Here is a 23,318-nt window from a genome sequence, read left to right as displayed (position 1 = left end):
GCCCTCCTGTAGGATGAGCGAGGGTTGTGGGTATGGAGACAGGTAAGCAGAAAACACTGGGGAATCCAGAGAGGTCTCGGAAGGCTGGACTGCCTGCACCCTTTAAGAAGCATTCTGCAGAATCTTCTTTGAGCCCCCGTACAAAATAGAAAATAACCATCTTTCCCACCGATGACGAAAAACCTGTTAACAGTCCTTGCTTTGGAATATTTAGAAACTCAAAGACATCCCAATAGGCCCCCCAAGCATAGCCTTGTGGAAGCCCTGGGATTCTTGCAGATCCCCTCCCCCGTGGTTTCCCAGCTCCTCCATTGATGGGAAGCAGGTGAAGACCCTTTCAGGAAGACTTTTCCTCTTCAGGGTCAATGATTTGGGGCCGGTCCTCCATGCACCAGTCCGTGGGTATGCAGCGCTGGGAACAGAGCTGCAGGAAAGATGGGGGTGTGGCTCCTGACTGGATGGTGTTTGCAGTCCGGCGAGGAAGACACTAGTAACCACAGCCCGTTGTAAGGGGCAATGTGGCTGGTGACGCGTCACTCCTCCTCTTCCGCCGGAACCCCCCTCCCCCCAGCAGGTGCCTGGCTGGTAGGTGTACACCCCCCTCCCCCCTGCCCGGGCAGGAAACACAGCAGTCGGTTCTCGCAGCCTGGGGGCAGCACAGACAACTTACTTCTAGTGCATTAAGGAAAGTGATTTTGTCTACACCCCATTTCAGTCACGGGCTGGTTTAAACCCAACTGCCCTTAGTTTGCTTGGGGCAGTGTTTCGGCTTGGCACATGTATTTGTTCAGCGCATGCGCTCTCGGAGGGGCCCAGGACGCTGCCTGAAGTGTGTTGGTGACGGTGACCATCGGTTGTCCCACCCCGGTCATTCCCGCACAAGGATGCACCGTCGAAGGAGCAACCACCAAGTTCAGTAATTGCCTCCAGCACGCGGAGCCTGCAGACACGCGGCTGACGCGGCTGACAGAGGGTCTGGCTCCGGCCCGTGGTTTTCAGGCTAGAGCAACGGCGCTGACGGAGATTTTCCTGACGTCTGATTTAAAGCTGTCCGAAGACCCCAGTTCATTGGCTCAGATTGAGAATGTCTTTTTTTCTGACCTTTCTTGGCCACCAGGAAGGCCCCCCCAGCCAACGACACAATGGAAAACGCCCACTCGAGGTGCCGGGACCTGAACCCCATCCGAGTCAGCCTCCCGGAGTGGACTGAAGGTGCAGAAGCCCTTGGTGGGGCCGGTGTTCGCAGTCGGGGTCCACCGCCCCAGGGGCGAAGGCTTTCACCTCGCTTGTCTTTATTCACCTATTTAGAAGCTTCCAGAAAAGAGTCCCTAAAAAGGAAAGCTGAAGACATGGTTTTCTTACTAATATTTCACGATGATGATAATTGTGGCAAACACTGGGTATGTACTCTGGGGTGGGAACTGTTCTAAGAGATAGACTGATAGACGGACAGACAGATAGACTATACATAGTTTAAATCTCACTACTCTGAGGTGCAGCCACTCGTATATCTTGTTTGAGAGCTGACAAAACCGCGACACAGCCAAGAAATGTGCTCGACAAGGTCATAGAGCTGCGAGGGGAAGAAGGCAGTTTCAATCAAGACAGTTTGGCTCCAGAAGTTCTGCTCTTGGCTGTTTCTCTTTTCTGCCTCTGGAGAGGCTCTGAAATACTAAAGCATCGTCACACTGATAAATGTTCGCTGAAACATGCACGGATTCCTAAGCTAATACCGGTTCCCCACCCACGTTTCACTGTGGGGTCCCCGAGGCCCATCGAAATCATGGGCCTGAAAGCACCCTTGCGAGATTTTCTAGTCTAGATTGAGTCTAGAGTATCCATCGGCTAATCATCTAGAACCTCAGCCACCTGTAACGAATCGGGACCACCCAACTGAACCGACTTTGAAAGGATTGACGAATACAACATCGTTCTATGGTAGGACATCGGTGGGGAGCTCCTCTTGGCCACCTCGATAGAAGTAGAAGCAAAAAAAATCACCTAGGAGCTCAATGAATCGCAGAATAGGTACAGATACCATTTGTTTAAGGATTTATACCGTATCAGTTTCCCCAAGATGGTTCTAAGTGGCTTATAAAATGCACTAAATAAATTAGATAATTTAATAGATAATAGATAAATAAATTAGATCTTAAAATACATGTAGGCAACCAGGTAGAAGGAGACAGTAAGAGAAACCAGTTTCTGGACCAAGTTGGCTGTGCAGTTGGAGATTAATTACGGAAACAAAAGCAAATGGATCCGGAAGGAGTGAAAGGGGAAGGGATGGAGACATCTGCTGAGCTCCTACTACGGCCCGTGGTTCTGATGGCCACTTCCCATGTTATGTCTGTCCTTTGTCTTCCCAACAGACCTTTGCACTGGGCGTCATTATTTTCCTATGTGTCCAGGGAAATAGCAGAGCCAGGATTTGAACCAAGTCACTATGATCCCTAAGACGGGGCTTTTTCTCTTGGGTTATATTATTCTCACCCAATAAGGTGACATAGAGGATTTGTCTGCAGACTCCTAGTCTTTCTTGGAGAATTGGTTTTAATGGGTCCTTTATGCAGGGAACCATGGGTAATAACATAGTAACCTGTAAATAGTAGGTGCTCAGTCAGTATTTGTAGAATAACATGAATAAATAAGTGTATAGATAATAAGATGAAAGATATCTTCTTTAATTTTTATAAGCTATAGAAATGGTTTTTATGTGTGCTTTTATATCAGCCCCTATTTAAGCACAGAGTCACATCGTAGCATCCTAATTACCAAGGCATTTAGATAAAGATCTAAAACTATGTCTTATCTTTTTTCTTGGCTCGTTTAATGTTTTGAAAGAGCAGCGTAGGCCTCCTCTGTTTACTTCTTCAGCCCCCCCCCCCCACTTATTCTTCAACCCCATGCAATGTGCTCTGTCTTTCCTCTGACTCTGTTCAAGGTCAATGATGAGCTTGTTAGTTCTGGTCCCATGGACACTCTTCATTCGCTTTGTTGGTCTCTCAGTGGCATTTGACATCGGAGACCCCTCCCCCCACCACTGCCTGTCCTTCGCTCTCACTGTCCATGGCTCCTTTAACGCTCCTTCGCCCTTCCCTCTCTGTATCACTTGACAGATGTTGGGGTTCCTCATGGTTCTATCCTGGGCCACTTTCTGTTCTTGTTCTGCTCGGCTCCCTCTTGGACATCTCTGCCACTCTCGTGACTTCGGCGGCCATCTTCGTACTAAAGACTATGCCATCAGAAAACCAAAATCAAATATTTTTTATTTCCAAATACTAAGAAAGATCTTAACCATGACTGTAAGTGGAAAATCAGTGGCTCCTCTTCATGAAGTCAAGGCTAGGGAAAAAAAGCAAAAGCTCTGATGTGTTTCCGAACCTTTCCTCGGTAATTAGACCTATGTCAGGAGTCACTTCTTTGTATCTTTGAACACCTCTTTGCACGGGTGGTTATTACTTATCTGTTTGACAGAGTTGAAGGAAAGCTCAGACATTTAAAGATAAAGTGCTTATAGCCACTCTCAATTGAAGATCATTCATAAAGATAAAATGCCTTCTGCAATTTTAATAGAAATCAATGTGAAATAAGATTCAATTTATAAAAACTCATATTACCGGCAATTTGAAGAGCATGTCTGTTGCGCAAACGTGGGAGTCCACACAAGAAGATGATTGATCATTTGATGGATTATATAACGTGACTCACGTTCTGTCCGACCGAGCGTGAGTGTGTCACCGACGCAGCCGGATGGATTCCTGCTTTAGAGAATGGGTGTTTTCTTCCTTTCACGCAATCTATTACTAGAAGTTCTGTTAGAATAAATATTATCTTCCTGATGCCTGGGAATTTTATTCTTAGCCAAGGATTCAGTGTCAGAAAACCATAGTTGCAGTTAACAACAAGTTAGTCAAGTTGAGATACTACTTTAAACCGATATGGCTACTTAAAATAATAGAATCATGCTCCCAATTCTGCAAAAATGGGCTTCATTTAATTTAGGACTGCAAAAATGAACACTCGCCCCAGCATAAAATATGTAATATTACCTACTGTAGATTTCACCTACCGCAAAGTAATACGCCTTCCAAAGTGAACGTGAGTGAACTGGACAGCTTCACCCAGGTCAGGTTTCAGAGTTAACCAGGAAATGTGAACAAAATCTCCATTTGCTTTGATAAATTTCTCTGTTGTCGGCAATTTCAAAACAATTCCTTTTGTTACAGCAGTGTTTAATCTTTTTTTTTAAAGATTTTATTTATTTATTTGACAGAGAGAGATCACAGGTAGGCAGAGAGAGAGAAAGGGAAGCAGGTTCCCTGTGGAGAGGAGAGCCAGATGTGGGGCTCGATTCCAGGACCCTAGGATCGTGACCTGAGCCGAAGGCAGAGGCTTTAACCCACTGAGCCACCCAGGTGCCCCAGCAGTGTTTAATCTTTTGATCGTTCTTTTCAAAAATACTTATTAACTGCAAGATAAAATAAGTATGAAGAATGTAGCAAAATCTTTAATGGAGAGGAATCCACTGAGTTGTTATTCTTCCTGCCTTCTCCCTCCTCCCCCTTACTATATGGATGTACATGTACACACACACGCACACGCATACACAGACTCCTGCTTGTGCACAGTGCCCAAGAGCCTCAGGAGCAGCAGTAGGGACAGTAAATGCAGTAGTGGGATGGGAGGGAATTGGGGGAGGGAGGGAGTCCCTTCTCGGTGCTCAAGTCACAACCTGTCAATGGAGATGAGCATCCCAGACCTACCTCCTTTCCCTTCCCATGCTACCTTATAACATAACCGCCCTACACCTGCAGAAATAATCAAATAAGCCATTATGTGCAAGAGAAAGTAAATTATCAGGGTTCCTGGCTGGCTTAGTTGGTTCAGCATCTGACTCTTAGTTTTGGCTCAGGTCAGGACCTCAGGGTCCTGAGATTGAGCCCTAGGGGGTTCTCATGCTCTGCGCTGAGTCTGCTTAAGATTCTCCTTTTACCCTCTGCCCTCCCCCCCCCACCACACTCATGTGCTCTCTCTCCCAAATAAATACATAAATCTTTTTAAAAAGGGTAGGTCATTGTAGCAGCTTTGATTCAATGTCACAAAAGGTTCACCCCTCCAGTCTTATAAACTATGATTACTATAGATTCTTTCTCCATTCATGAGTTATTTTGCTCTGGACTAATCTCTCATCTATGCTGTCTGTTCCGTGGAGATCTCTTCTGTACTGAAAATAAAAGTTGCCTCCTTCCTCTGCACGGGAGATTTTGCACGTGCTTGTGGTGAGTGCACTTTATCCCAGTGTGCCTATACCGTGGTTGTCACAGTCCGCATGGACTCCAACCCACATGGCTTGGTGGCTGAGTAGGTAGGAAAGGAGAGGGTGTAAATTTCTGCCTCTCTCCTTCTATTGGGGCTGCAGAGGTGCCAGCAATTGAAAAGACGTCCCGGCATCAGGGCAGAGCCGCCTTGCCGCAGAGTCAGGGACAGACGTTCTGCACCTCTGCTGCGTCCAGTTCGTCCCACCGTATTGCGGAGACCTCATGCGGATTGTCGTTCTTTGAAATAACTTACTTAATGATGTCCTCCAGTTTCAACTATAGCAAATAATTTGTTGAACGAAAAGAAATATTGATATTAAAGGAGAAAAAAAATGACTTCCTTTAGCAAACAAAGCCATGGTATTCAAATTTAATTAAACAAGAAGCCCCCAAACCACCCAGCGTGTCACCCAGCATTGACAATTAATTAGCTTTGCATCTGAAAGAGCCACAGGTACTGAGCAAAGAGTTGTGGATTAAAGGCTTTTTTTCCTCTGCCCATGCTGTCCATTTCTAGCTATCACACCCTGATAGCACTTGGCTGCTTCAGGCATCAAATTATTTCTGGAGTGAGTAACTCCATGTCAGTTTCTCATTTCACATGATCAAAATACCGGAAGAGCAGGAATAAAGCCCCGTTTCTTTTCAAATAAAGACCTCAAAGGTGAACACCACCACGGCTGTTCCATTTCTGCTGCCTTTCAGGATAATTCCCTGCCAAACAGCTAAGGAAGATAAATATTAAGGAAAACTCCTGGGGAATGAGTGGTCACCCTGGGCTTTTAAGTGGGCTATCTTGTTTAGGGTAAATCATGCAATTTCTGCCTTTAACATTACATTAGCATATGCATCAAGGATTTAACTAGAAACTACTGGAGTTAGCATTTACAAGTCAGCATGATGTAATGAAAAGAACATTAGATTTATTCAATTCTTAAAATCAAATTATCTGGAATATGCTTATTCCTTGAAAGAATCTTAATTTTAGTTGGTCGGTCTTTGTACCGCAGAAGATCTATGGGCATGTGCACTCTCGCACACAAACACACACACTGGACAATTCTTTCTCACCAGAGAAATCAGGCCTTCGCATTCCCCAAGGAATGGGCTCTCATTAGCCTGTGATTGTCTTTTTCTGTCTATAGCTGGATGGTCGTTACCTGGTTTCATCTACTTCATTCAGTAAGACTAGCCAGTTCTCAATTACTCGTGTTTATGAAAGATCCCAGGGATCGTAGTTCACTAAGATCATATATATCTGGTTTGGGATAGAATTTTAAACTTATATTTACACTTATTTGGGTCTGGTGTCCTAGGTGCTCATAGTTCTTTTCTTTTCTTTTTTTTTTTTTTAAGATTTTATTCATTTATCTGAGAGAGAGAGCATGAGCAAGGAGAGGGGCAGAGGGAGAAGCAGACTCCCCACTGAGCAAGGAGCCCAATGCGGGGCTCGATCCCAGGAACTGGGGCCCATGACCCCGATGTAGCAAAGATGTTAGGGTTCAAAGCCGATGGCCAAGAAAGAATTCTTGAGACATCTTTGGCGCAAAAAGGTGGTTTTATTACAGCATGGGACAGGACCTGCTGCCCTGCGGTTGTGAGGAGTGGCTGATTATATAGTTCCAGGTTGGGAGGGCATTAGGGAAAGCTTAAGTCTCTAAGGAATTTGGAAGCAAGGTTTCCAGGACCTTGAGAGGGCTAGCTATTATTAAGAAAAGGTCATTTACTACAGTCTAATAAAACCTTAGTCATGAGACCCTTCAGATGTGTATTGGTGGGTCTGATGCTCTGGGTGAGGGGGGTAATTGACAACATGTATCTTGGGGAGGGGGTGGTTAGAGATAAAGGAAATGTCCAAAGGAATTTTTATATGTTTAAGTAGACTTAACAGGATCCTGGGGGATCGGGTTAAGATTGCCTTTTGCCCTTAGCAAGGTGTTAACATCGAGGCAGCTGAGTCCCTAGAGGAATGTCACTCTGCCTGTTTCAGGGACTTGTCAGTGGGCTCTGCATAGTAAGGAAATTTAATTTTTCTTTTGCCTTCATTTCCCACATCGACCTGAGAGGAAGGCAGAGGCCACCCAGGTGCCCCCACAGTTCCTTTAATTTATGTGTGACTGGACCCCATGCACGAAGGTATGGCTGGGGAAGAGGTTACATCACGTAGTTTCCTGGGTACTAAGCTGGCTTGGCCTGGACAGATCAGGCCAGAGATGAAGCTCTGCAGACAGGAAGCCCCTGGTCAGAAGGGATTAACCACTAGAAGGTCTGTTAGCACAGGGACAAGTGTGTAAGGACCCAAGTGCAAATGGGGGAAAAGCCCAGGGCCATGAACCCGGGCTGGAACAGAAGTCCAGCTAGCCAAGCAGAAGCCAGGAGGTGGGAGACCGGGAAGCTGGGTTAGGAGTCTGGGAAGACCAAGCCCCTAGCCCCAGTGCACAGCCCTTGGCCCCACATCAGACGGCAGGCAAGGCTGTGTCCCACGGGAACGGGGCAGTGTGCCCACACCAGACACGCGTCTTACGTGCCGCTGTCCAGAGTATCCGTTGTCAATGTACTTCAAGGAGCACGCCCCGGGCGCTCCTCCAGACCGCGGGGCTCCTTAGGGCTTTCTCCTCCCTGAGAAAGTTCTTCCGGGTGTGTATCATGGGTCAGGAGGTTGCAGCCCTCCCCCACCCTGCAGAGAGCGGGGAGTACAGGAAGTGTAGCTTTGTAGGTGTGTGTAGAGAGCAATAAGGCTATGCAGGTAATGAAGAAATTAACAGCTCTGGAGTCAAGTTCGGGGTATGTCCCCTGGCGTCCAAGGCAGTGGATGAATTGACAGTGTGCTCCTTTAGACCTGTTAGGCAGGACTAGAGGATAAGTTCGTGGTTATTCCATCTTCCAAGGTTCTTTTTTTTTTTTTTAAAGATTTTATTTATTTGACAGACAGAGATCACAAGTAGACAGAGGCAGGCAGAGAGAGAGAAAGGGAAGCAGGCTTCTCACTGAGCAGAGAGCCCGACGTGGGGCTCGATCCCAGGACTCTGGGATCATGACCTGAGCCGAAGGCAGAGGCTTTAACCCTCTGAGCCACCGAGGTGCCCCCCATCTTCCAAGGTTCTTAAGAGTAGCGTGCGTGCGCTTTCTTGGGATAGGACTGATCGCACAAGTTTGAAGCAAGACGCATCTTCCCAGAGATCCCTCCATCTCAGAAACAGAGCTTCCTGGTCCCTTGTGAGCATTTCCCTCCAGGTCCTGCCCCGGCGTTTGTCATCTGGGCAGTACTGGGGTCTGATACGAGGTTTGCAGGATGTGTAGAGATAGGAAAGGGAATAAAGAAGGCCCCATGTCTCCAAGGCTGCTGATAGAAGGTGGCACCAAGTCGTCCAGCTCTGGACAAGTTCATTGGAGCAGAGGTTCCCCAGCTTCTCTTCGACCCGGGGACCCTGCCTCCTGCAGATGGCTCCCCGCTCCATCAGCGACCCCCTGCCACAGAATATCTGAGGAAGCCGAGAAGACCAACCTGTGACAATGTCCAGAATCTTGCTTCCAGACAGGCGGAAGTGAGCCGAGCTCAGTGAACGGTGCGTTGTAAGCAGCGGCTGCATTTTTTTTTTTTAAACATCTTCTTTATTTGGGGCTAGGAAAGCATCTCTCTTTTCATAACAAGGACCTTGGCTCAGCAAACACTCTCATAGGTACCCAGCTTTACACAAAGAAGGTTTTACTTGGAATCGCTTTTGCAAAAGCCATAGCTTACAAACGCGTTCTTTCTGCTCCCGTTATTTTTGACGTGAGCCGTATTTTTTCATTTATTCATAATATTCTCCCTCTGACCACGAAAAACATCCAGACACGAATGGATCTGCAACATCGACCGACAGCATGGTTTTCAGATACTGCTTTTTTGCCCTTGTGGTGCCCCCGGGCATGGGTGAATGATGTGCCGCTCAGATAACTCTGTTTGGGAGAAGCTTCCAGATCTAGCCTGCTGGTGAGACTCTTTAACTGGGTGGCAGGGACCCCCGCCGCATGTCTGCAGGCTCCTTCACGCTTCTGTTAATCTCCGCTGCCACGGAGCCAGAAGAAAGTTATCAGTCGTGCTGGGTTTTGTGGATTTTTCTCCTCTATCCATTTTCGGAGTGGACTCTTGGACACAGAGCGGCTGCTGGGTGACTCACAGATGACTTTCATGATATCCACAGCCCATCGATTGCATAGTCGTTCTGTGCATAGCTGCCATCCGGTAAACACCGATGGACTGATTGAGTTTCCCGAGCATTCAGATGCATTCTAAGCAGCTTCCAGCATCCCGCGGGTGTCTTTAGAGGGAGGGGCACGAGGTAGTGTTGGATGGTACACACGGATGTCTGTTGTTATTGTCATGCAAGGGCTCACTCTGGGTTGGGACTATAGGGACAGAGAAGCCATTTTCGTCTAATTTGCCATTCACGTCCTAATTCTGGGCATGACCTGACTCACTCAGTGGAGACATTCTTCCCCTGTGCTATGAAGGTACGTTGCTAGGCAACCAGATCAGTAATTGGTAAATGCTTATATATGATTTGATTTGAGTTCCACACAAAAATATATAACTGCTTTTTTGTGGGGCGGTGGTTTCATTATTAAGCAAACGATTATCATCTGGTTTTATTTCGCCCAAATAAAATAAGATAACTGCTTTCATTTATCAAGTTGGGTAATAACATGACGTCGTGGACCAACCTGGGCCCCAGATGAGCAAAAGCTTGAATCCTGATCTCAAGTGTGAGAATCACTAGTACCATGATGGTGGAGAAAATCTGGTAACTTCTGAGCCTTCATTTTTTTTTTTTTTCCCCGAACATGTCACTTGCGGTACAGATCCCTTTCCAGCGTCTTACCCCAGATCGCTGCTTGAAGATGGGTGTGACCGTGGGTGGAAAATGCTTTAGAAAGTGTAAGACCATGCAAGGTCTGAGCATTATCTAAAACTTCAGGCTCCTTGAGCATGGGGCTTTTTGTGTTGTAAGCTCCAAGGCTGGATGGATCCGGCAGCTCCGAGCAGCGTCCACACTGTCCCCTCAACAAGGCACAAAGCTCTGGGGCGGGTGGCAGGTGCAGAAGAAAGGACGCGCGCGGTATCGACCTTCAGGGAGCTGGAGGCAGCGCTAGAAACACTGACAAGAGAAGCACAAGCCCCCACCGCAGAGCAGCATCTCATTAGGGGTTGGAACCTCAGATAGATTCTCTTAAGACCAATGGCCGTAAGACTTCAAGGACACAGGTGAGGGCCCCGAAGGCTGAAGGAGTTGATGACGGCAACTTACAGGAGCCCTTGAAGAATGGGCGGATTTTTAAGAGAAGAATATGGGTGAATTCGTAGAAATGATCACTGTGGGTGAGCTCTGTGCATTAAACTCTAGATGTCAATTCGTTTCCGAACTCTGATCGCGATGGGCTGCACTGTTCTGTGCAATGTGGTGGGAGGTTAATGATCAGCTGTTGTTTTGCTCCTGATGGTAAACATTTTATTTGAAGTCATATCCTGAATTAGCTTCCTGCACTAATGAAATGGATCATTTACATAAAAACCAGGAAAACCCCAAGACCCCTGCACTTTTCAGCCTCAGGAGACATGGAAATGACCTTGGTGACAGCCAATTACAGCCTGGAAAGGTGAAGGAGAATGCCCTTCTTCCCTGCTGGGGAGTCTCCGACCCACGCATCACACTTTGAGGCCAGGCCCCCGAGCTTTCCAGCCGGTGTGGTTTCCAAACGATGCGTGACTGGTGTTTTGTTGCTGTTGTTTCTGGTTTTTTATGCGCACATGGACATCCTACTTGTTTCCAGAAGCTTTGCCTCAGACCACTGGTTCTTGTCATGTATCCGCTCTATTTCTAATCGGCTTTATTTTCTTCGACCCCCCGCAGATTTCTGAGGAGCTGCTGTGATCTGTCATGTCATTGCTCATTATCAGGCCGTCTTAATCCTCCGAGCATTGAAATATTTTCTAGTGGCACAGAAGCCTTCGCAGCCCAGGGCAGCCCCAGCCACTGTCACATTAGATGAAAGTGGGGTGTCTTTTACAAGCTGACAGTGGACGTCCGATCCCTGTCGTCCCCTCCTGGGTCAGGACCCTTTCTGTGCGGCAGATGGGGCAGTGTGGAGGGCCTCCCTCACCTCCCCCCAATTTAGTACAGCCTGAATGACCTCTTAATTTATATAAACCATTTACCCACCTATCTGAGCATCCCCCACTTGGACACCCCCCGGGATGAGAAGAAATGCTCTCTTTAGGGCACCTGGGCGGCTCAGTCGGTGAAGCATCCAGATCTTGATCTCCACTCGGGTCTTGATCTCAGGGTCATGAGTTCGAGCCCCACACTGGGCTCTGCGCTGGGAATGGAGCCTACTTAAAAAGAAAAAAAAAAAAAAAGGAAATGCTCTCAGAATGTGGTCAGCAAAACACAGTATGTCAAATTCCAAAAAGGATAGTGAATCCTTAAAAAAATGACTATGCTGCCTGATACTCCTGCCCGTTCCCTAAAGAAAGTTCTATTCCTCATTAAGCTAATAATAATTCTTCAGGTATTGTTAAGTCAGCATTTTAGTAATCTCTACATACTAAGGGTGGCAGACCCCAATTTAATTCTCATGAGATACACTTGTCATGAGGTGCTTTCCATTTAAGCACCCACAATTCTGAAAATTCCAGGTCAAATGGTCTGTCACACAAATGCAAAAAAAAAAAACAAAGAATCCTCATAAAGTCCCCCTCTGATCTCTATAACCGAGACCTAAGATTTTCCCCCAACTAAACCAATTACATTTACCAGTTAACTACCTCTTTTTTTTTTTTTTTTTTTTTTTAAGATCTGGGTAGATCTGGCCAATGAAAATAAGTGACCATCCCATATTAAGGTCATTTCAATTCCAAAACTGATTCCTAGAATCAGAGAGCATCCCACAATGTGTTAGGATAGCTGTCTCCTGGGTGAGATGACAAGGCTGGGGAGAGGAAGGGACAGAACCCAGAGGGAAAAACTGAGCCCATCAGTTTAAATTCTTGCCAAATTCTCAGCCTCATAAGGCTTAGCGTGGCACCAATTTCCTTATACACATTCAGTAACTATGAATTTCATCCTGTTAGAGAGACGATCTGTTTTCTTGAAATAAGGCACAGAGACGTAAATGAAGCTTATGGATATTTAGAGATGTGTGCTGGGATGCATAGCTTGAAGTCACCTATGATAGTATCTGTGATAAGAATGACACAAGTAGGGGCACCTGGGTGGCTCAGTCGTTAAGCGTCTGCCTTTGGCTCAGGTCATGATCCCAGAGTCCTGGGATCGAGCCCCCCCATCAGGCTCCCTGCTCAGCGCAGAGTCTGCTTCTCCCTCTCCAACTCCCCCTGCTTCTGTTTCCTCTCTCGCTGTGTCTCTCTCTGTCAAAAAAAAAAAAAAAAAAAAGAAAAAAATCTTAAAAAAAAAAAAAAAAGAATGAGACAAGTAAATATAGCTTATAGTAGTGTTTTAGGGTTTTTTTGGTTGTTTGAAATCTTCTAGGACGACCCGCTAAGTTGTTTTTCTCCCTGTGAAGAAAGAATTTATTAGAAGGCATTAATTACACATCTAGCCAAAATGTCTGTACCTGTTGAATTCTTTCATGACTCCGTCTCCTTTATGTCACCAAGTAATACAATTATTCATGAGAGATTCCTGGACCCTAACCTTCCCCTCTCTGCCTGTCACTGAAGTGCTGGATAATAAAAGCAGAAGCTGTTGACTTCCAAGAAGCTGGAACATACAAGACCAATCAGATCAAACAGCTGGTTCTAATACTGTCGAAATTAAAGTAAAATGTTCTCCTAGAACATAAAGCTATAAAACATGGCTCTTATTAATTTTTCCCATTCGGGAATTCTCTTTAGTACACTTATTTCCTATACATGTTTTAGAAAGAAAGTAATTTTTAACCGTATTCTCAAAATAATTCCCTCCATTACTATTTTTCTGCATTGAAGCCAACAGAGACTTTCCTAAATGGAATTTAGTGATTCCAGGAATCATTTCAGAAACTCTGCCTTGGAAGAGATTTTGGGAATCATCTGATTCTCCCAACACATGCCTCATTCCCCCTGATATTCCCGAGAAGTGGTTTTCTAGCTCCTCCTTGGGCATTTCTGGTGACAGAAAGCTCACTATTTCATGAAGCAGACCCATGACTAATGGGTTACTCTAGTTTCTAGAAAGATAAGCCTTAGACTCGTAAAGCCAAGTGTGTTTCTGTCCCACCTGCCTGTTTTGCTCCCTAGAGAGACAGTGTTGTACAAAATGGGGCAGGCAGACCCACCTTTAGTCTCCTCTTGTCTTCCTACAATCCTACAAAATGCCATCTATTAAGAAATTCCTTTGTACCGAACCCCTAACACACAGTCTTAGTTCATTTTCCTAGAAAGTCTACAAAGGTAGGTACCATTTTTGTTTGATCTGACTACACAGAAACTGAGTTTGATCATCGTGCTGATGACGGTGATGATGGTCGTATTTTCGCACGCCAACCAAATGCCACGTGCTATGCACACCCTTCACATACGTTATAAACAGTTGGGATTGAAGTGATTTGCCCGTTATCTACCCAGTATCTGAAGAAGCTGGATGTTCAGATTCAGGTCAGATGCTAAAGGACTCTGGATTTCACTCTTGAAAGCCCTGTTTCTTTGTGAAATGGAAGTATCATTGTCTTCCTCGGCAGGTTTTCTGAGACCGAATAAGATGGCTTGTGAAATTACCTGGCATTCTCGCTTGAAAAATTCTTCCTGCTACATGTCATTTACTCATTTTTTTAAAAGATTTTATTTATTTGAGAAAAAGCGAGAACGCAGGCGCTCGAGAGGGAATAGGGGCTGAGGGACAAGCAGACTCCATGCTGATCACGGAGCCCAACGCAGGGCTCGATCCCACAACCCAGGGATCATGATCTGAGCTGAAATCAAAACACGGATGCTCAACCAACTGAGCCACCCAGGCGCCCCTATTCATTTTTTTCTTTTTTTTTTTGAAGACCATTTTTTTTAGAAGACTTTTCCTTCCCTTTTCTCCTGATTTCTATTCTCCAATAGAAAGAGATCCTTTCAGTCTTCGTTCATCCATTCAGCATATCCTTGTGCTCATTTGGCCCCACTGGGATTTACATTCTAGAGAGGAAACGGACATAAACAACGCAAATGATGACTAAGTAAGTCACCTGCTGTGTTAGAAGACAGGAAGTGCCATGCAGGGGATGGGTGGGTGAGGCAGGCAGGGTAAGAGGAATGAGGAGATTGGGGGCGGGTGCTGGCGGTTCATTTACTATGGCTGTATAACCAGTTACCCCAAAACTTCATGGCTTAAGTCAACAACGATCACTTATCATCTCTCATGGTCTCTGGAGTTCAGAAATTTGGGACAAGACATAGTGGGGTGGCTTATCTAGGCTCACAGTGCCTTGGGCCTCAGCCAGAAGACTCAAAGTATGGCCACTGCCATCATCTGAAGGCTCATGTACTCATATGTCTGGTGGTTGATGCTGGCTATCGACTGGATGCCTCCGTTCTTCTCTGCGTGGCCTTTTCCATGGGACACAGGCTTCCTCACAAAGCAGAGGCCAGATTCAAAGATAGAGCTGGTAGAAGCCATATTTTCTGTTATGACCCAACCTTGGAGGTCATGCAACATCATTCCCACCACATTTTGTTGGTCAAGGCAATTTTGAAGTTCCAATAGCGTTTGAAGAGAAGGAAAGTAGACCGTGCCTGTTGATGGAGACACATCAATGTCACGTCCTGGGAAGAGAATGTGGAATGGGAGACATGTGGGTGCAGCCATCTTTGGAAAGTGCAGTCTGACGTGGTGGGCAGGGTGGGTTCCCTGATGTGGTAACACGTGAAGAAAGATTTGAAGGAAGTAGGGGAGTGAGCCACGTGCCTACCTCTACCTGGGCCAGAGTGTTCCAGGCTAAGGCAGGAGCCTGTGCAAAGACCCTGCAGCGGGAGTGAACCAGGAGCATTTAGAGGCTAGTATGGCTGGGTGAGAGTAGCTGAAGACCAAGAATAGTAGGAAGGGTGGTCTGAAGTAGAAGGGAGGATACATGGGAGGCCTTCCAGTCCACTGTAATTACTTCAGCTTTTCTATGAGATGAGAAGCAAAATGGAGGCATTGGGTTTTCTGAGCAGTTGTGTTTTAAATGAACCACTCTGACAACCCTGTGGAAAACAGACTGGGCAGTGGGGTTGCAGGCTGGGGAAGATGACAGAGGATGGATGAGTTAGGAGACTCGTCTAGAAACCCAGGCAAGAGGGGTTAGTGGATCAGACAGAGACAGTGGCGGTCAAGGGAGTGGCGACAGGTGGCGGATCGTGGATGCATTCTGGAGTTACAGCCCGGAGAGTTTCCTGATGGATCGGCTGCGTGGTGTGAGAGAGAGAGGAGTCAGACATGCCAGGGCCATTGCATGGACAGAACTGTCATTTTCTGGAAGAGGGAATGCCAAGGAAACACAGTTTTTCAGGAAAAGATCAAGAATTTAGTGTCTAAGTCCAAGACCTTGATTAGATATCCAAATAGAATTGTGGGGGGGGGGTAATTGGATAACTAAATACAGATTTCTGGAGAGAGGTCTAAGGTGGAAATAAAAATTTAGGGGTCCTGGGCATTGCAATGTTATTTAAATGGTGTTCCTGGGAGATAACAGCCAGAGACAGAGGGTAGACGTGGAGGAGCCCTGAGGCATCCCGCCTCTGAGGGGTGAGGGGAAAGGGAAGAAACCAGCTGAGAACACCAGAAAGGCATGGCCAGGAATGTCCTGGAAACCTCCAGAAGAAGGTACACAAAAGCAAAGGATATAATCACTGCTTTGATGGGTCAGGAGAGAAGGGACTGAGAACCACACCACTGAGCTATGGCGCAAGCCATCAGCAGCCGGGACAAGAGCCCTTCTGGAGCAGCTGGGGGTTGGATCCCCACCCCCCCGTGGAATGTGCTCAGAGGCAGGGGGAGGAGAGGAGCCAGAGAAAACAAGGATAGACAGCTCTTGCCCTGAGTTTTGGGCAAAGATGAGCAAGGAAACAGAACGGGAGCCAACCACGGAAGAAGAACCAAGAAGAGGCTGTGTTTTTCCTTTAAGACAGGAGAAACAACAGCATGCTTGTACGCTGTTGGGAATGATCCAGTATCTTCCAGAATGAAAATCTGGCCTTGCAGGAGAGAGAGAGAGAAGGGAACCCTGGGATGATGTCCTTGGGAGGGCCCTGCATATGATTTGACTTCCAGGACCCTCGCTCTCCTCCACGCCGAGTGGGGTGTGGGTGGGCATGGGTGCTAGGAAGAAGCCTGGAATGAGTCCAAAAGTGAATATATCAGAGTTGCTGCAATAATGTGGCCTCGTGGCCACCTGCTTTGATTTCCCACCCTCCCCCCCACCGCACGCTATAACAAGAATATGGTCTAAGTGTCGCAGAACGTTTGTGTTGTAGGAGAGACGATGTAAACTCCCAGCACTATAAATGATGCCGGCAACTGCTCTCCTTCCCCATCTGCCCTCTCTATGCCACCTTTGTTGGCTCTGACCTTCACCCCTGGTGCTTGCCCTTGAATTGCATTTTTTCTTAAAGATGTTATTTATTTTTCTGGGACAGAGCACAAGCAGGGGAAGAGGGGCAAAGCGAGAGGGAGAAGCAGGCTCCCTGCTGAGCAGAGAGCCTGATGCGGGGCTCGATCCCAGGACCCTGAGATCATGACCTGAGCCGAAGGCAGACACTTCACCGAATAAGCCTCCGAGGCCCCCCCCATGAATTGCATTTTGTATCAAAAGACACCCCCCACCCTGGCACAAATCCCCGTTTTCCACACAAGGAGCCCATAGTCTCAGCACTGTACGTCCGGGCTGGACTATGTTCTGTTTGGTGGTATGTTTCCAAAACCAGGTTGATTTATGTTTCCCCGTGGCCCTGGGCTGTGTGTTTTTCTTCCACAACCACACACAGAGTGAGCCTTGACGGATCACCACGTGGTCCTCCACCAGGGTGGTTGGGATTTTACAAGGTGTTCAATAACTCATAAGGCCTCTCACACCGGAGTTCGTACCAGAGAAGCTGTGGGATCATTAGCCTTGTAGGCGCTGTTGTTCCCCCAAAGACAGACCAGCTGCCTCCACGCTTATGGCTGAGTGCGGATCACAAACCAACCTTTAGAAATCGCAATTGCAGGGGCGCCTGGGTGGCTCAGTGGGTTAAGCCGCTGCCTTCGGCTCTCCCTCTCTCTCTCTCTCTGCCTGCCTCTCTGCCTACTTGTGATCTCTCTCTGTCAAATCAATAAATTAAAAAAAAAAAAGAAAGAAATCGCGATTGCAGATTGCAGTGCAATCGTATGACTTTTTTCCCTCTATATAAGTGATTTGGTGGCTCATTAGGTTCTCTGGGAGGTAGTGAGGGGCCACTGTCGAGCCCTCGGAGGACAAACAGGGAACTATCAAGCCTCAGGAAGAACCGGAGGTTCTTTAAGAGAAAGAGGATAGAGAGTAAGCCTGGCACATCTGATTGGACATTGGATCGTACTCGCCCCTCATTGTCCCTCTTCTGCATTCTTTCCTTCCAGAGCGGCCCAGAAGCTAAACCTGTCTTCTAAAAAGAAGAAACATCGACCTTCCCCGTCGTCCGTGGCTGAGCCCCCTCTCTTCGCCACCAGCTTCAGCGGCATTCTGCAGACCTGCCCTCCCCCGGCCCCGCCCTGCCTGCTGCGGGCCGTCAACAAGGTGAAGGACACGCCAGGCCTGGGCAAGGTAGGCGCTCGGCGAGCGGGTCGCGCCGCAGGGGGAATAAGGGCGCGGAGCCCGGCTGGGTGTCTGACACCGAAGGGTGACGGGGAGAACAGGAGACGGACTAAATTCACTTGGGAGGACCATAAACTTTGCTTTGGTTACGTGCACTGCGTTGCCAATGAAGACATTCCAGTTACTGGGGGTCCGATCGGGCTCGGGCAGGAAAAAAGCTGCTGTGCGGTGTTTGACGTGACTGTAATGGTTTCAGACGAGACCAAAAGACCGCAGGCAGGGGCAGGAGCCCCAGGGAAAACACAAATCCTAGGAAAGGAGGCCCGCCCGCCGGCCAAAGCTATTAGGAGATGGGGCTCAGCTGGGTTTGGGGTCACATGGTTTTCTGGCTTCACCCCCAAGTGCTCTGTGCTGACGTGGTGTCCGGGTGACATCACTGTCGCTTTTGGTCTCCGGCTAGGAAATCAGCTGAGACTTCTAAAGATAGTTGGCTCCAGAAAGGTGGCCGTTGTACCTTTTCTCCTTTCCGCCGCGTGTAGGATGGGGCACATCCTTGCCGGCGTCTCGCCTACCTCAAGTCATTCACCTGCCCTTCTTTCTGGGAGGTCGCAGGTCTGGCTGAACACGAAGAGGGCCCAGCTCTTACTGTGGCCCTCTCCCCTTGACCCAGACTCTGCTGGTCAGGTTCATGGTCTTCCCATAACTCGGAGTCCTTCTGGAGTTTTGGGCCTCTACCCCTTCCCTGGGCCCCTTCTTCTTCCTCCCTGTCTCTCTGCCTTCTCCCGTGCTCTCCCCGCCACCCCCACAGCCCCAATTTCACCGCCCTGTTGGGAAAGTTATGTTATGTTATGTTAACTTGTTATGTTACTTGTTATGTTACTCTTCCTGATGGCATTTAAACTTCAAGATTATGTTGAATAGAGCAATGCTTACTCCAGTGGAGTAAGCATCCAGTTCTGGAATATTCCATGGCATGGGGCAGGGTATACAGCTGTCAGCTGATGGTTTTCCCAGCCCCGAAGCAAAGTAGGGAATAAAGCTGTCCTAGTCTCACCAGCCAGGACAGAGATGGTAAAAACCTTACAAATCAGGATCCCTCTCTAGGGAAGGGCTCACAGGGGGAGCCACTGAGGGAGAGCAGGGACACCCTCAATGGGGCAATTTTGGGTGGTTGACAAGCCACCTTCTGGGGAGGGTGGGCACAAATAAACGCAGGGCGTTCAAATCTTTATTTTCCTTTGTAATTGTGTTAAGATACCTATAAAGTGACATTTACCATCTGAGTCATTTAAGTGGATGTGGGGTTTTGTTTTGCTAAGGAGTGTCACCAGAGTGTCACCAGCCAAGAAGATGACCCAGCACTTGCATCAAAATAGATTGGAGGGCACTGCTCAGCTAGAAGCAGACTAGATATTATTCTACACACATAAGCAGGATTATAAATAAGATAAGTAGGTATGAGACCAGGGACAACCACAATTAAGATTATTATTGTTAGTAAAGGAAAGCTTGCAAATACACTTTTTTTTTTTAATGAAATCCCATATGCTTCTTCAAGTGCGAGAGAAAGGGGTGACGGGGCCCCAATTCTCTGACCAGGAATGGTAGGAGGTCCCAAGTGTGTCTGAGGTGGTGTGTCACGGACTGGGCCATCAGACTGCACGTCCCAGAAGGTGACAGTGCTGGGGAGCCTGGACCTGCCGTGGGGGCACCCAGCTGCCTGACCTTGAGCAGGTGCTCGTTTCCCACACCCCTGCTTTCCCACCCTCTGCTGCTTTACCCGTAAGGAGCTGCAGTCCTTCCGCACACGGAGGGACTTATTCTCATCAATGGAGCTCCGTTGCAGAACTTCAGTATTAACAGATCTAAGAAATACGGTGGATTTGACTACGGAGCACAGCGGGTGCCCTGTGGAATCCTGAGGCTGGAAGTAGGGAAGCCTGATGGAATTGCCAGAAGCAAGCCAGCTCAGCCCCACCGTCTTGTGCCTCAGCCGCCCCAGGACTTCCTCGGGAGACCCGGGAGGTTTTCACTGGTGCGGAAGAGGCTGATGGGTTTATTTAGCTTAAACCCTCTCCTTTCATGAACAAAGTAACTGAGGCCCCCAGAGGGTAAGAGGTCGTCTGGTGCCCCCTGAGTCAGGAGCATTAAGCCGTTTTATTCTCTAGGTCTCACTGGGCTGCCACAAGATATACATGAGTTTTAAAATTTGCCTTACCTTGTCTCCAAGAATGTGTGGGGGTCGCAGTGGTAGCAAAGGAGGCTGGGAGAGAAACCCACCCAAACCACTCAGACCTTGGGGCTTTGGTATTCGCTGTTTCTCCTGTCTGGAATGCTCTCTCACCAGATACCTGCATGGCTCAGGTCCTCCCTCTAATATCCCTTCTCAGAGAGGCCTTCCCTGGCCACCCTGCTACTCTCCCTACCACTTTCTAGCCATTTCCCATTATGTGTATCTTTAGCACTTCCTACTCACATATATTTAACGTACCTTGTTTGATGTCTGTTTCATCACCAGAATTTAAGCACCATGTAGTCATGCATTTTTGTCTTTGTGTTATCGCTGCCTGTATCCTTGGTGTCTAGAACATAGCCTGGCACAAGGTAAAAAAACAAAAAAAACAAAAAAACAAAAAAAAAACCCAAAGGGCAAGGGGAGCCGCGAAGAGCAGACACACAGTGAGGTCGGAGGTGCTCCATCGCGCCCCCTGCCGGGGCCAGCGGGTCCCCAGACCATCCATCCACCCAGCGTCCCTGCGGCCACTGAGCACCCCTTGAGGCCAGAGCTCTTCGGGACGCCATGGCAATGGAAGACTTTACAAGTAACTTCAGTGTACTTGAAGCTCAAGTTCAGCAAACACAGGAAACACCCCAACCTCATCTGCATCTGGGGCTCTCCCGGGCACACTGCCGTTATTCCACGGGCACCTGTTATGTGGCGGGCACAGTGCTGGGCACTAGGCTTGCAGTCGCCAACACACAAGGCAGAATGCCAGTCCTCACAGCACTTAGAACCTTGTGCATTATTCCAGTCAGTCTTAGGAATCTCACCAGTAGGGCGGCTCCGTTAGTTAAGCGTCAGACTCCTCGTTTCAGCTCAAGTCACGATCAGGGTGGAGAGATGGAGCCCTGCTTTGGGCTGTGCATTGGGTTCCACGTTGGGCGTGGAACCTGCTTAAGATTCTCTTTCTCCCTCTGCCCTTCCCTCCCTGCTCGCGCACGTGTGCTCACGCACACGCTCAATCTCTTAAAAAAATCTCTTTAAATGAAATCTCACCAATTTGGACCAAAATGAAGGACAATCTGATTTAAGGAAAAGTTGGAATTACTTCCAAGTAATATAAACAAAACTATACTAAGTGGTCTTGCAGAGACATTCTTAATGAATAGATAAAAATGATTAGTGGACGAAAGCAGCTTAGTCCCCGTTTGTATTTCATTGGTTTGGCTTATATGTAAATGATACCTCTAATCTGTTTGAAAATGGCTCCTTCTCCTAAGTCAGTAAACACTCCTTGTGAAATTTATTTGCACAATTAATTAACATCCATGATTAAGATTCATTTGTTAGTTGTCACAGCTTAGTGTCAGAGCTCTTTGTCTTGGATTACAAGCTTCTAGAGCAAATCACGTTATCTGTTTAACTCCCTGAGTGTGAGGCTCTGCCGCCATGCCTCCCGTGTACGGCACTTTTGAAGACGAGACTGGTAATGGTGACAGTCATGTCCCCCCATACATTGGCTAATTCTCCTCTTGTCAGGAGAATACCCAAAGGGAAATTCCATGAAGCACGAAGGCGCAGAGGAGCCTTCTTTTTCCTTTAGAATTTCTGGGAATGCCTCCAAAGCATGCCATGAGAAGCGCTCAGCCCGTCGACCTGCAGTCGTGTTTTGGGAATATAAGAAAACTCTAATAGTGAGCATTAGCTGTAAGAGAACAGGTCCTCCAGAATATGGAAAGACCCCACAAATTTGGATGGAGTGATCATGAAGAAACATGATGGAAAATTAAGCTGGGACAGGATGGGGAGGGCTTGTCATTCTTGAGTCACTCAGGGATCATCTGGAGAGGTCCTGAGTCCCAGCAGGGCACAGGACAGCGGAGCTGGTTGGCTGCTCTGGGCACATCCCTGTAAAGGAAGGGGGGAGGGGCGTCCTGATCTCCATGAACTCAAAGCTCCTGTGACAACATTTGCCTGGCTTGTAGCTTCAGCCCCCGCTCCTTTGCCAGCCATGCTATTCCTGCTCCTGGGGATCCGTCCCCCTCACCATCCACCCGCACCCATCTCTGCATTTCTCCGGGGCTTCCCCAAGATGTCTCCTCTTCGGGCCGTGCAGCCCAGAGGCAGGCGACTTGGTGGGGTCCTCGGAGTTGTGATTTAGAAACAGACTTGCTTGTCTCCTGTGCAGTCGAGGCTGGGGCTGTTTGCTCACTCTTCTCAGCCCTTGATTTTAACCCACCTGTATTGTGTTCATCACTATTTGTCAAACCCAGTAGCAGCATATTTGACCATATCATACAATTGAAAGGTATGGGCTCTAAATTCTCTCTCTCTCTCTCTCTCTCACACACACACACACACACACACACACACACACACACTAGTCTGGTGTCACCGCCAGCTCCTACATTGTCTACATTAAGCTTCATTCTAAACGGTCTCTTGTTTGATGTGGAAGCGCCTAGTGTAGAAAAAAAAAGATTAAAAAAACCATGTGAGCTTTTTAGTTCAGACTATGTCTTTTACAGATTTATAAGCCTTTTTACGGTCAAAGCCATTCGATTAGAGGTACACCTGAGAGATGTCGTTCGGTTCCAGACCATTACAGCAAAAGCAAAGATCACAGTGAAGTTGGCCAAATGAATTTTTTGGTTTCTCAGCACATATAAAAGTTATGTTTATATGATACTGCGACCTATCAGGTGTGTAGTAGTGTTAGGTCTAAAAAGAGCAGTGTACATCCTTAATTAAAAGTACTTTATTGCTAAAAAATGCTACCCATCTGAGCTTTCAGGGAGTCGTAATCTTTTTGCTGCTAGAGGGTCTCTCCTCCATGTTGGTGGCTGCTGATTGGTCGGGGTGGTGGGCGCTGAAGGTTGGGGTGGCCGTGGCGATTTTGTAAAATAAGACAACAGTGAAGTTTGGCTCATCAATGGACGCTTCCATTCATGAGGGATTTCTCTGTAGCATGTGATGCTGCGTGATAACATTGAACCCGTGGGAGA

General features: G+C 47.5%; 1 protein-coding gene across 1 annotated transcript in view; it reads left to right on the top strand.

Annotated features, from left to right (window-relative positions):
- KIF26B (kinesin family member 26B) overlaps positions 1-23,318 on the top strand; it is a 414,161-nt gene that overhangs the window by 273,100 nt on the left and 117,743 nt on the right. The window contains exon 5 of the mRNA XM_032862876.1: positions 17,918-18,101. Within this exon, the coding sequence (XP_032718767.1) occupies positions 17,918-18,101 (184 nt within the window). The remainder of the gene's footprint in view (positions 1-17,917; positions 18,102-23,318) is intronic.

This window comes from Lontra canadensis, unplaced genomic scaffold (assembly GCF_010015895.1).
Source record: "Lontra canadensis isolate GAN:19392208 unplaced genomic scaffold, GSC_riverotter_1.0 scaffold24, whole genome shotgun sequence".
NCBI classification, from domain to species: domain Eukaryota; kingdom Metazoa; phylum Chordata; class Mammalia; order Carnivora; family Mustelidae; genus Lontra; species Lontra canadensis.
This window is presented reverse-complemented; position numbering and strand designations above follow the sequence as displayed.